The sequence below is a fragment of the Delphinapterus leucas genome, chromosome 4 (assembly GCF_059928025.1).
Source record: "Delphinapterus leucas isolate spDelLeu-1000000601 "Yukka" chromosome 4, BTC_Dleu_Yukka2, whole genome shotgun sequence".
NCBI classification, from domain to species: domain Eukaryota; kingdom Metazoa; phylum Chordata; class Mammalia; order Artiodactyla; family Monodontidae; genus Delphinapterus; species Delphinapterus leucas.
Genome location: NC_143132.1, coordinates 96057426 through 96071958, shown reverse-complemented (window position 1 = coordinate 96071958; position 14533 = coordinate 96057426). Strand labels below are relative to the sequence as shown.

The 14533-nt window shown below is 34.5% G+C and overlaps 1 protein-coding gene across 12 annotated transcripts in view; it reads left to right on the top strand.

The window, feature by feature from the left end:
* The window catches only part of PRKCI (protein kinase C iota), a 79677-nt gene that overhangs the window by 47051 nt on the left and 18093 nt on the right, over positions 1–14533 (top strand). For all 12 annotated transcript variants that reach the window (XM_089910892.1, XM_089910889.1, XM_022572573.3 and 9 more), the window contains 5 exons: positions 310–364; positions 1437–1495; positions 10772–10948; positions 12664–12761; positions 13519–13605. In XM_089910892.1, coding sequence (XP_089767018.1) covers positions 310–364; positions 1437–1495; positions 10772–10948; positions 12664–12761; positions 13519–13605 — 476 coding nt within the window. The remainder of the gene's footprint in view (positions 1–309; positions 365–1436; positions 1496–10771; positions 10949–12663; positions 12762–13518; positions 13606–14533) is intronic.

The window sequence follows — 14533 nt, the reverse complement described above, 5'->3', positions numbered from 1 at the left end:
ATAAATCAGAGTATATAGGAGTTCAATTTGATTTCTAATTGATAGTCTGAAATTAGTTTTGTGTTTTTTCTGTGATCTGTAAAATGTGATAACATTACATCATTCATAGGAATGTTGTATGGTTTCACATATAATAAAATTTAAAATAAATATATATAGTAATGTAATTCTCACTTATTAAGTTATATTCTTTCAAATTTAAATTTTAATATGCTGTGTCTCATTGAAATGATGTTGTTTCTGGATATAGAGGTATTGGGATTTAAAAAGAATGCACTAAGTTACTGTATCTTTGGAAATGATTTGTAGGAACCAATGATGCCCATGGACCAGTCATCCATGCACTCAGACCATGCACAGACAGGTAAGAATGACACTGGCATAAACCATTGCTCACTAACAAAGTGTCATTTAAAGACTTCTTTATGTGAATCTTATACCTAAATTTAAAGACATTTATATTCTTCCCAAATAAAAGCTAGGTAACCATATTTTGTGGTGTTAACATCAGTCACAGTAGTTAACATATGTTTGGCATTTTAAAAAGACAACTATGTAAACTACAACAAATGGCTATTTTCTTTTATTCAGAAAAATTTCTTTTGAGACCCCTTTATATTCAGCAAACCTACCTTTTTTCAATAATGAAAACATATACTGATTTTGTGGACCGTATTGACTATATTCAAGTGACCTGTTTTTATTAAAAACTCTATTATGAGATGAAGAAATTATGTAAAATATACAGAGATGCTGTATAGACAATTCAGAAAAGATCGTGTGAGTTCAAATGCCTAAAAAAAACAAATGTCTAGTAGATACGAAACCTTAAATATGTCTCTGGGAAATTTGGAGAGCGATTAAATGGGACAGAGCAGCCTGATCTGGGATGAATCAAGAAAAAGAAAACAAGGGAGTTTTTCTGGAAGGACAGAATGTAGTATCTTGTTCATGGAAGAAGCTGGTTGTATGAAATGTAGGCTTTTTTTTTTTTTTTTTTTTTTTTTTTTACCCAGGTAGCTTAAGGAATAGAAGCCTGGAGTCCAACTGAGTCCACACTAGAGACCCTCTATCACTATGCCTCAATCATACTAATATAATTAAGTAGGGTTTATAGAGTAACCCTTTTGGAAGGAATTGATTAATTTGTAAAGAAGAGAAATATTTTTTTAAATAGCAAAAGTGTTTGTTAAAATCAGTACTTGGCTATTGATTGGTTCCTCCTCTCTTTACCCTCATTAAAGATTAGAATTTAACTGGTATTTATGTATAATTTGTTATTAGTAGGACAGATACTCAATTTTAGATGATGAACACTTATTCAGAAATAAAAACTAAGGAAAATCAAATCAAGAGAAAATTTTAAGTGTAACTCAGTTAATGTATACTATGTTTTTCTCTCTTTTTTTTTTTAACGTTTGGGATTGGTTTTTTAGTAATTCCATATAATCCTTCAAGTCATGAGAGTTTGGACCAAGTTGGTGAAGAAAAGGAGGTAAGATAATTAATTAGTCTTATGGTACATTATGTCATCAGCTTTTTAATGTGACAGTTTAAAAATATGACAAATTGACTTGCTTAAATTTTAGATCGTAATTTTGTAGGGATGATTTTTAGTGATTCTAGAGTTTTATTCTGAGTTAATTCAATAAGTAAATTGCTAAAATCATTTAAATTAAGAAAGAATCTGGTGAGATAACATATTCATTTTAAGATAGCATAATCTAAAAATTATAATGCATTTAAGAATGGCATTTAGAATACTTGGTAGTATTGTTTAAAATATAGATCATTCCATTTTATGGGCTAATTGTTTATTTAAAATATAAATGATTAAGCATCTTAACTGCCCATCTTTTTTGACTATTAAACATTTTATCAGCTTTTAAAACAGTTTAATTAAAACGATAACCAATTTTTTGAAAAAAGCTTATAGTAAAAAAGATTTATCATGCCTCACACCTTCCACTCCCACTTTGACTTCTGAGAGGCAACTCCTTTTAATCATTTCTAGTTGTGTCCACAATGTTTATACCTCTCTTTTTCAATTTTTCAACTTTATATATTTCTAACCATGAAAGGTTTAAACTAGTACACTACCCTGCCCCGCCGGCTCCCCCGCTTTTCTCTTCTCTTTCCAATGTTTGATAGGTGTATCATGTTTTACTCTGGATAACCTTTTTATTACAGAAAATTTCAAACATCAATAAAAGTAAACAATACTATTCCAAGCTCCTGTGTCCATTACCGAGTTAAAACAATTGTCTGTACATGTTTTGTCTACCAGCTTGCCTCACTCCTGTACTGTTTTGAAGCACATCTGTTGGTTACCTATTTAATCTCCTATCTCAGTTTCTTATTCCATCAATTTAGTCAATACCTTGACTCTCCTTTAGCCATCCTTTCTCTTTCTTCCAGCTTTCCTCTTTTAGCTACATATTTACTTTTATGCTGCCAAGGTTATTAACATTCATAATCTGTCCTGCAAGTGTAACCACATCTTTCCTATTTTGTTCATTGGTTGACAATGAGTCATCCAAAGGAGGAAATTCTTAATAATAAGGAACAAATTCTCTGTTCTTCTGGCACGATGAGTTAGTAAAGTTTCCTTTTGTTTGATCCTTGATGTTATTTTATAGCTTTTTGTTCTTTTGGGAATTTCTCATTGCCTTAAATATTATTTATTGGTTTGGTTGTTTACCAAAGACTCATTTGGTAATTGAAGAATAATATAGAGCAAAGTGCACAAGTCATGAGTATATAATCATGAGTATATAGAGCAAAGTGCACAAATCATGAGTATCTCTCTGGGTCAATTTTCACAGAGTGGACACTACATAATGACCACACAGATGAATAAATAGGACCTACTACACATCCCAGGGGCCCATCTTGTACCTTCTCCAAGTCACTGACATTCCCTCCTCCCTTCAAGTAACCACAGTCTTAACACCACAGATTAGTTCTGCTCTTTATAAAGCTTTTTATAAATGGAGTCACACAGTATCTTTTGTGTCTGGCTTCTTTTGTTCAATATTGTGTTTGTGAGGTTCAGCCGTGTTTTATATAGCAGTATATCATTTATTTTCACTGTTGTTTCAATTCATCTATTCTGTTGACTTCCCCCCTGGATTGGGATTATTATGATATGCTGCTATGAACATTCTTGTAAATGTAGTTTGGTGCACACATTTAAGCATTTCTGTTAGGTACATAACTAGGAGTGGAATTCCTGAGTCTTGTGTACATTAGTAAATAATGCCAAGCAGTTTCCCAAAGTACTTGTATCAATTTATACTTTCACCAGCAATGTGTGAGAGTTTGATTTGCTCCACATCCTTATCAACACGTTGTATAGTGTGTCTTTTAAATTTTAGCCAACCTGTTGAATGTTGTGGTTTTTATGTGCCTTTCCCTGCTGCGTACCTTTTCATGTATTTATTGACCATTTGGATATAATTTTCAGTTAAATATCTGTTTATATCTCTTTAAAAAAAAGTGAGTGGTCTGCCTTTGTTGTAACGATTTGTAAGAGTTTTTGGTATATTCTCAACACTAAGCTTTTATCAGTTATATATTGCAAATAGATTCTGCCACTCAATAGCTTGTATTTTCACTCTGATAATGGTATCATTGATGAACAGATGTTCTTGATTTTTTTCTTTTTAACATCTTTATTGGAGTATAATTGCTTTACAATGTTGTGTTAGTTTCTGCTGTGTAACAAAATGATTCAGCTATATGCATACATATATCCCCATATCCCCTCCCTCTTGCATCTCCCGCCCACCCTCCCTATCACATCCCTCTAGGTGGTCACAAAGCACCGGGCTGATCAGCTATCTATTTTACATTTGGTAGTGTCTATATGTCAATGCTATTCTCTCACTTCGTCCCAACTTACCTTTCCCCCTCCCGGAGTCCTCAAGTCCATTCTCTACATCTGCGTCTTTATTCCTGTCCTGCCCCTAGGTTCATCAGAACCATTTTTTTTTAGATTCCATATATATGTGTTAGCATACGGTATTTGTTTTTCTCTTTCTGACTTACTTTACTCTGTATGACAGACTCTAGGTCCATCCAACTCACTACAAATAACTCAATTTCATTTCTTTTTATGGTTGAATAATATTCCATTGTATATATGTGCCACATCTTCTTTATCCATTCATCTGTTGATGGACACTTAGGTTGCTTCCATGTCCTGGCTATTATAAAGAGTACTGCAATGAACATTGTGGAACATGACTCTTTTTTTTTTTTTTTTTTTGCTGTACGCGGGCCTCTCACTGTTGTGGCCTCTCCTGTTGCAGAGCACAGGCTCCGGACGCGCAGGCTCAGCGGCCATGGCTCACGGGCCTAGCCGCTCTGCAGCATGTGGGATCTTCCCGGACCAGGGCACGAACCCGTGTCCCCTGCATCGGCAGGCGGACTCTCAACCACTGCGCCACCAGGGAAGCCCCCCCATGACTCTTTTTGAATTATGGTTTTCTCAGGGTATATGCCCAGTAGTGGGATTGCTGGGTCATATGGTAATTCTATTTTTAGTTTTTTAAGGAACCTCCATACTGTTCTCCATACTAGCTGTATCAGTTTACATTCCCACCAGCAGTGCAAGAGGGTTCCCTTTCCTCCACGCCCTCTCCAACATGTATTGTTTGCAGATTTTTTGATGATGGCCATTCTGACTGATGTGAGGTGATACCTCATTGTAGTTTTGATTTGCATTTCTCTAATGATTAATGAAGTTGAGCATTCTTTCATGTGTTTGTTGGCAGTCTGTATATCTTCTTTGGAGAAATGTCTATTTAGGTCTTCTGCCCATTTTTGAATTGGGTTGTTTGTTTTTTTGATATTGAGCTGCATGAGCTGCTTGTATATTTTGGAGATTAATCCTTTGTCAGTGGCTTCCTGTGCAAATATTTTCTCCCATTCTGAAGGCTGTCTACATCTGTCTGTTATTTTTTGGATAGAGATTTTGGGGCCTGTTTAAGAAATCTCTGTCTTTTCCAAGATTATTGAAGACATTGAAAAGACTATACTTTCCTCCATTATTCTGCAGAGGTATCTTTTCATCAATTATGTGCCCATTATTACATGGTCTATTTCTGGATTCCTTTTTATTTTCCATCATTTATTTATTCTTATGCTGATATACTGTCATTATTATTATAGGTTTATAATAAGTCTTTTATATCCAGTAAAGTTCTACTTTGTTCTGGGAATTTGTTCTTGGCTACTCTTACTAGCTTTTTGAATTTCCATGTAAATTTTAGAATTAGCTCACTAGTTTCCATAGAATCAAGGAAATAAACCAAGCCTGTTGATCAATTTCAGGAAAAGCGATATCTACAATATTAAGTCCTGGATCGGTGAACATGACACGTTCTTCCATTGACTTAGGTCTTCTTTCATTTCTGTCAGTGTTTTATAGTTTTCAAAATTCTTGCACTAGAGATATTGGAGGTAAATGGTATTCTTTTAAACTTTAATTGTCTATTTAATATTGTTATATGGAAATAAGGTTTTTTTCCTAAATTGCCTTGTATCCTGAGACCTTGCTAAATTCACTTATTAATTCTAATAGCTATCTAAAGATACTCTTAGATTTTCTACATATATGATCATCTTATGAATAACAGTTTCATTTCTTCCTTTTCCAATCTTATAGATTTTTTTCAGTTTTCTTACCTTATTGAGTTAGCAAGGACCTCTATAAATGGCCAAAATGATGTTGAAAAGAAGTGACAATCAGATATTATTGTCTTGTTCCACATCTCAGACAGAAATCTTCTAATATCTTATCATTAAGTTTGATGTTTGCTCTAGATTTTTATTCTATAGATACCCTTATCAGAATGAGGGAGTTTGTCTCTATTCCTTGTTGGCTAAGCTTTTTGTTTTCATCTTGAAAAGATGTTGAATTTTATCAACAACATTTTATGGCATTTGTGGGGTTGATCATGTGTAAATTTCAGTAAATTTCTTTCTTTTTTTAATTTAAATTTATTTATTTATTTTGGCTGTGTTGGGTCTTTGTTGCTGCACACAGGTTTTCTCTGGTTGCGGCAGGCAGGGGCTACTCTTCGTTGCTGTGAGGGGGCTTCTCATTGCAGTGGCTTCTCTTATTGCGGAGCATGGGCTCTAGGTGCGCAGGCTTCGGTAGTTGTGGTGCATGGGCTTAGTTGCTCCGCGGCATGTGGGATCTTCCCCAACCAGGGCTCGAACCCATATCTCCTGCATTGGCAGGTGGATTCTTAACCACTGCACCACCAGGGAAGCCCAATTCCAGTAAATTTCAAATGTTAAGCCTGTTTTTCATTTCTGGAATAAACTCCCTGTGTCATGATGTATAATTCTCTTTGTATATTGGTAGATCTGATTCGCCAGCATTTATTTTAGGTTTTTGAAAAAATTATTAACAAGAATCATTGACCTGTAATTTTCCCTTTTTGTATTAGATTGTGAAGTTTTGGTATCAAAATAATACTGGGCTCATAAAATGATTTTGGAATTTTTCCTATTCCCAAGGAGAATTCTTATAAGATTGACATTATTTCTTTCTTACATTTTTGGAAGAATTCACCAGAAAAGCACTCTGGGCCTGGAGGGTTTTCTTGGTTTGTTTCTTTTGTTTGTTTGTTTCGTGGGAAGGACTTGATTCTAGGTTCTATTTCTGAATAGATCTAGGGCAATTTAGCTTCTCTGTTTCCTCTTGTGCTATTCCTTGGAATTTGTCTAACCTAAATTTTCAAATTTATTGACACAAAGTTGTTAATTGCTGAGAATATGAAATGATATCCTTTTTTACTCCTGATAAAAAGTTACTGTGCATTCCCTTTTTCTTCATCAGTTTTGCCAAGGGGATGTCAATTTATTAGTCTTTTCAAAGAACTAACTTTTGGCTCTTTGTTGAATGCTTATATCCTATTCTATTGCATTGATTCCTCTTCTCATTTCCTTATGCTTTTTTGTCATTCACTTTTTTTTAATACATTCTTTTTTTCATATTCTTTTCCATTATGGTTTATCACAGGATACTGAATATAGTTCCCTGTGCTATACATTAGGACCTTGTTGTTTATCCATTCTAAATGTAATACTTTGCATCTGCTAATCCCAAATTCCTAGTCCCTCCCTCCCCCACCCCCCCTCCTGCCCCTGGCAACCACAAATCTGTTCTCTATGTCTATGAGTCTGTTTCTGTTTTGTAGATAGGTTCATTTATGCCTTACTTTAGATTCCACATATAAGTGATATCATATGGAATTTGTCTTTCTCTTTCTGACTTAGTATGATAATCTCTAGTTGTATCCATGTTGCTGCAAATGGCATTATTTGATTCTCTTTTTTTTTATGGCTGGTAGTATTCCATGGTATATATGTACCACATCTTCTTTATTCATTCATCTGTTGATGGACACTTAGGTGGCTTCCATGTCCTGGTTATTGTAAATAGTGCTGCAATGAACGTTGTGGTACATGACTCTTTGAATTATGGTTCTCTCAGGGTATATGCCCAGTAGTGGGATTGCTGGATCATATGGTAGTTCTATTTTTACTTTTTAAGGAACCTCCATACTGTTTTCCATAGTGGCTGTACCAACTTACATTCCCACCAACAGTGTAGGACAGTTCCCTTTTCTCCACACCCTCTCCAGCATTTGTTATTTGTAGACTTTTTAGTGATGGCCATTCTGACTGGTGTGAGGTGGTATTTCATTGTGGTTTTGATTTGCATCTCTCTAATAATTAGTGATGTTGAGCATCTTTTCATTTGCCTAGTGGCCATCTGTGTCATTCACTTTTAAATATATCTTAATCTGTATTATGATTTCTTCTTTGATCCATGTATTATTTAAAAGTATTGATATACTAATTAATTTTCAAATACGTGAGAATTTTTTTTATTATTGTATTGAGTAGCTTAATTCTGCTGCACGTCAGAGAATGTATTCTATTCTGTGTGATTTCAGTCTTTTGAACTTTTTTGAAACTTGATTGAAGACCAAGCACACAGGCATTGGTGAATGTTCCATATGTATTTTTGAATATAATATATTCTGTAGTTGTTGGGTGAAGCATTCTATACAGATCAATTAAGTCAAGAGTAGTAACAGTGTTATTCAGTCTTCTGTTACCTCACTGACTGCATGTTCTTTCCCTACAAACAGTTTTCATTTAGAATTTACCTGTCCCTTTTAGTTTTGTTAGTTTTTGCTTTACATATTTTGAGGCTATGTTATTGAATACATGTAGATTTAGAATCATAGTATCTTACATTGGATTAATGCTTTTTCATAAAGAAATACCCCTCTCTATTTGTAGTAATGCTTCCTTGCCTAAAGTCCTTATGTTAAGTAATTGCTATGTAACAAATTACCTTAAAATATAGTGGCTTAAAACAACAAAATTTATTATGTCATAATTTCTGTGGGTCAGGAATCCAGGTTCTTGTCTCAGAGTCCCTTAGAGGCTGCAGTCAGTGTACTGGCAAAGACTGCTGTCGTCTCAAGGCTCAACTGAGGAAGAAACTGCTTCCATACTTACTCACCTCATTGTTGGCAGGATTCACTTCCTTGACATGTGGCCTCTCCATAGGGCAGCTCACAGCAAGGTAGTTTGCTTCATCAGAGCAAGCAAGCAATAAGATCCAGAGATTGAATGCCAGCAAAACAGACCTCACAGTCTTTTGTAACCTAGTCTCAGAAGTGCCATCCCTTCATTTTTGCCATTATTTTTTTCATCAGAAGCTAGTCATTAGGTCCAGCCTATACTCGAGGGGATTACACAAGGGCATGAATACTAGGAGGTGGGGATCACTGGGGTCCTCGTAGAAGTCAGCCTACCACAGTTGGCTACAGCTACTTTGTCTCATGTTAATTTAGCTACAGCTCTCTTTTGGTTAGTGATTACATGGTATATAGTTTCTTACCCTTTTACTTTGAACATTTCTGTACACATATATGTCTTATTAACATCATAGAATTGGACTTCCCCCTCTGGTTTGATAGTCCTTAGCTGTAGTATTTAGTGTGTTTTAATATTTATGTATTGTTACATTTAATATAAGTATATTTAAACTAACAACTTATTTGTATTTAAATCTACCAATTTACTATGTTTTCTGTATCATCTGTTTATGTTACTTTTCTAGTCTTCTTTTGGGTTAATTATTTATTTATTTTCCTCACCTCTTTTAGCTTGTTTCGCATTCTTTTGCTTTTTTATTACTGGTTGTTCTAGAGATTGCATCTTATACCCTTAACTTATTTAAATTCAATACAAATTATTAATAATACTTTTTACCATTTTCCAAGATATGCAAGGACCTTAGAACACTTTAAATTCACTCATGCTCCCTTCCTGTCTTTATTGCTATTTTTGTCATATTTTAAAATTCTGTATGTGTGTGTTAGTGTTTTTAAACAGTCAATCCTTATTTAGGTTTATCCACATTTTATTCTTTTTGTTCTTTTTTTGTTCCTGTGTGTCTGCCTTCCATATGAGATCATCTTTCTTCTTCTTGAAGAACTCAATATTTCCTTGAGTGAGAACCAACTAGTGACGGATTTCCTTAGTTTTTGTTTGTCTGAAAATGTATTTATTTCATTTTCATTTTGAAGGCTATTTTTACAGGCTGTAGGATTGTAGATAAGCAAGGGGGGAGGGGGTAAGCCATTTAAAAGGTGACATTCCACTGTTTTCTCGCTTCTGTCATTTCATTCAGCTTTATTATTGTTTATGTGAAGGAACTGTGCTTTCATTCCATTTGATTCTCTTTTATAGCTTCCAGTTAACCATATTTAAAGTCTATACATTGCTTTATCTTTTTACCATTTTCTGCTTTCTTAATCTGCCCTAATCTGGTTTCTTTCACTCCTTTTTATTTATTCTTATTACCAAGTCAAATTATTATTTCTAAATTTTGTTTTGGATAATCATGCTCCTTCAATTTTCATAATGCTTTTTTCTTTCCTGTTTTGTGCTTACTAGTTTATCTTTCTGAAAATTTGCTCCTTGCTTTTGCTGATACTCTTCACTTCAGAAAATTTGTACTTAATTCTCATGAGTATATCTGTTGGTTGTATGCTGGGAATTTTGCAGGCATCTAATAAAAGATTATCTTTAGTCTTCTTTATAAATTTCCAGAAGCCTAAGTTTCTACTTGTGAATGAATTACAGAGCTGACTTTGTCATTCCACAGGAGTCTTGGTATTGTATAGAAAAGAATGTTTTACATTAGCTGAACTGCCTCATGCTTGTTTTCTGCCTGTAGCTTAACTCAGATTTCATACATTAAGCTTCTGGCAGACTCTTTCATCTTGATGTCCCGTTGTAACTTCTAATTTCAGTATGAAAAATCGAGCTCATTATCTCATCAACTCTGTCAATCTTACCATGTGCTCACACTTCATTTTTCTAGCAGTGGCACCTCCAGAGTCCCAGTCACCGAAGTTAGTGTCATTTTTTTATTCATGTGTCTCCACTGCCTCCATACCCAAAAGTTATCAGATTCCAAGACATCCTTCAATGTTTCTCAGATTTCAACTCCTTCTCCTTTCCTAACACCACCCCTCTGACCTCAACTCATGAATTCATCCTACCTCTTGAGTAGTTAGATTATATCATTTGGAATGATGTAAGAACTAAGTAAGAACTTAAATCAGAAAATATTTAAAAATCTTATAGGTATAACTAGGTGTTAGAAGTATATTGTGTTATGCAAAATACTTCAGGTATAACTGTTTGGTATAAATGTTCTCAACAGGCAATGAACACCAGGGAAAGTGGCAAAGCTTCATCCAGTTTAGGTCTTCAGGATTTTGATTTGCTCCGGGTAATAGGAAGAGGAAGTTATGCCAAAGTACTATTGGTGCGATTAAAAAAAACAGATCGTATTTATGCAATGAAAGTTGTGAAAAAGGAGCTTGTCAATGATGATGAGGTAAGCACTATGATGTTTTATTACCTCTAAACTGTTAAGTTGGCTTAAGTGTACTATTTCAGAAAAAAACCTCAATGTTTATGCCTTATTATTTCAACCTACTTTTCTAAATACATGCTTCAAACAGATTATTTAAGGTATATTTAAAGTTATCTGATGGGGACTTCCCTGGTGGCGCAGTGGTTAAGAATCCGCCTGCCATTGCAGGGGACATGGGTTCGATCCCTGGTCTGAGAGGATCCCATATCCTGCGGAGCAACTAAGCCCATGCACCACAACTACTGAGCCTGCACTCTAGAGCTTGTGAGCCACAACTACGTACAGATGTAACAGTTGTAAATAACCTCAAGAGCATAGATAATGGTTACATGTAATAAAATAATTAGTTTTGAGTATTTATCACATTTATTTTTAATATAACTAATTGTAAGTTTGTAGAAGTTAAGTGTTAATAATGGTTGTTTCAGAGAGGAAAACATAGGAAGAACACTCTTTGACATAAATCACAGCAAGATCTTTTTTGACCCACCTCCTAGAGTAATGGAAATAAAAACAAAAATAAACAAATGGGACCTAATGAAACTTAAAAGCTTTTGCACAGCAAAGGAAACTATAAACAAGAAGAAAAGACAACCCTCAGAATGGGAGAAAAATATTTGCAAATGAATCAATGGACAAAGGATTAATCTCCAAAATATATATACAGCTCATGCAGCTCAATATTAAAAAAACAAGCAACTCAATCCAAAAATGGGCAGAAGACCTAAACAGACATTTCTCCAAAGAAGACATACAGATGGCCAAGAGGCACATGAAAAGCTGCTCAACATCACTAATTATTAGAGAAATGCAAATAAAACTACAATAAAGTATGACCTCACACCAGTTAGAATGGGCATCATCAGAAAATCTACAAACAACAAATGCTGGAGAGGGTGTGGAGAAAAGGGAACCCTCTTGCACTGTTGGTGGGAATGTAAATTGATACAGCCACTATGGAGAACAGTATGGAGTGTCCTTAAAAAACTAAAAATAGAATTACCACATGACCCAGCAATCCCACTCCTGGCCATATATCCAGACAAAACTGTAATTCATAAAGATGCATGCACCCCTGTGTTCATAGCAGCACTATTCACAATAGCCAAGACATGGAAACAGCCTAAATGTCCATCAGCAAATGAATGGATAAGGAAGATGTGGTACATATATACAATGGACTATTACTGAACCACAACTACTGAGCCCACACGCCACAACTCCTGAAGCCTGCACGCCTAGAGCCCGTGCTCTACAACAAGAGAAGCCACAACAATGAGAAGCCCGTGCACCACAACGAAGAGTAGCCCCTGCTCACCACAATTCGAGAAAGGCTGCGTGCAGCAATGAAGACCTAACACAGCCAGATAAATAAATAAATAAAGTTATCTGAGGATTATTAGATTTTTTAAAAATAAAAATCAAACCATATTATTATCAAGGGCAAGTACTTGAGCTTTGTAAAGTTTTCTAGAGTGTTGCATAATATCGAAAGATTTACTGGTAGTATTTTCCCTTTGTATATAAATTACTATTTCATGATTATCAATGCTTTTGATATTTAGCCTAGTTAGTTAATAATTGCATTTATGGTAATAGAATTACTAAGAACAAATTTGTCATAGTTTTGATGATATCATTTCAGTGACATAGATTTCTTTTGTATTTTAAAATAGGATATTGACTGGGTACAGACAGAGAAGCATGTTTTTGAGCAGGCATCTAATCACCCTTTTCTTGTTGGGCTGCATTCTTGCTTCCAGACAGAAAGCAGGTAAGATTGAAAGATAATGGAATGATACCTGGGTTTTACACATTTTGGTATATTACACAATAAGAACCCCTTTCTACAGTAATTCCTGAAGTGGAAGTCACATGGAGACAGACACAACAGTACTATGCTTGTAATTTCCTGCTACTCGTACTCCAACCAGTGATATCAATTTGACATTGGATCAGCATTAGGAAATTACCTGCTTTAGGCAAAAAAAAAAAAAAAAAAAAATAGCCAGGTCCTAATTATGGCAGTAGAAATCCAACCTTTTAAATATCACCAAGATTTTAGTTTTAGGACTAAAATGTTCCTAGAGTTTAATTAGGGGGATAGATTCTAACTTCTTTTGCCTTAAGTGACAGTTGAAAATGACTTACACATTGCACATTCTAAAACTGGGGTGGGAGTGAGAGCTCTGGATTGCAAATGGTACTATTGGCTTGGCCACAAAGTTCATTCGGGTTTTTCGTTAAGATCTTATGGAAAAACCCAAATGAACTTTTTGGCCAACCCAATACTTTAGAATAGAAGTAGCAGGTTACAAATTATCTTTCTGATTTACTTTCTTGTATCTTCTGTGATTAAACAGCTTTCTACTCCAATCACCCTTCGTTTCCACCAAATTCCTGGAATTTTTGTTAAGGGTGAATCATGTAGAATGCTCTCTATGCTGTGACTGGTCTCTATAGTTTTAAAATGCAAAGTTACACCACCTTATTTTGGATCTTGGTTTCATGTGTTCTCTCCTGTTTTTTAGATTGTTCTTTGTCATAGAGTATGTTAATGGAGGAGATCTAATGTTTCATATGCAGCGACAAAGAAAACTTCCTGAAGAACATGCCAGGTAAGTTTTTTGTTTATTGTTTGCTTGTGTTGAAGTTTGGTGGGAGGAGCTATGGGACCTTTTATATGCCAGTGGTTGAAAACAGTAGATAAATCATTTATTTTGATACGAGCTAATTCTTTATAAGTCATGTAAAGGCTAAGCTAACAGTTAAATTATATTATAATGTGATACATATTACATATATAATAATATAATTATAAGCAATTGAGAAGTATAAACAATGTTAAAGCGGAAACCTTTAGTCTACGAAACTCAGTTATTTTCAAATATTTTCTCTATTCAGTATCAGCCACTAAGATAATTAATGAATTTATAAACACTTATTAATCTTATCAAGTTTGCAGTGATCGCTGACAGTTTTTCATTAGAAGATTATTATTCATATATACTTGAGAGTAATAAAACAATTCCTCTTAACCTATTATGTAATCGACTGTTCTTCCATAATTATAATTTCTGAATTGTTCTGGCTTTGGCTTCCCCCCCTCTGATCCCATCCATGTTGATTAATAAGAGAAAAGAGTATTAAATATATTTATTTGTTTAGTGCCCTTAATCTGATATTCTTATACAGGATTGTAAATTGTTGGAGGACTTAGTTGGGGGAGGATAAGAAGTTTAATCCATGAGTGCCATGTTTTATTTTGTTTTTTACTCATAATTAGCAGTAATTCTACCCTTTTGCACTTCACAAGAGTAATGCCAAAATGAAGCATGTGAGTTTGTATATGTATGTAACAAAGGTTAGAGATTCATTTTAAAAAATAACTTATTTAGTGGAAATCTCGCTATTCATTGATATTTCTTGTCAAAAAGAGATAATAGCTTTCAATTTTATAAGAAGGTATAAAGTGTATTAATCTGTCTCGGGGCCAGACTGCTGTTGTTGTTGTTGTTGTTTAATTTACTGTATGTTCATTATTTA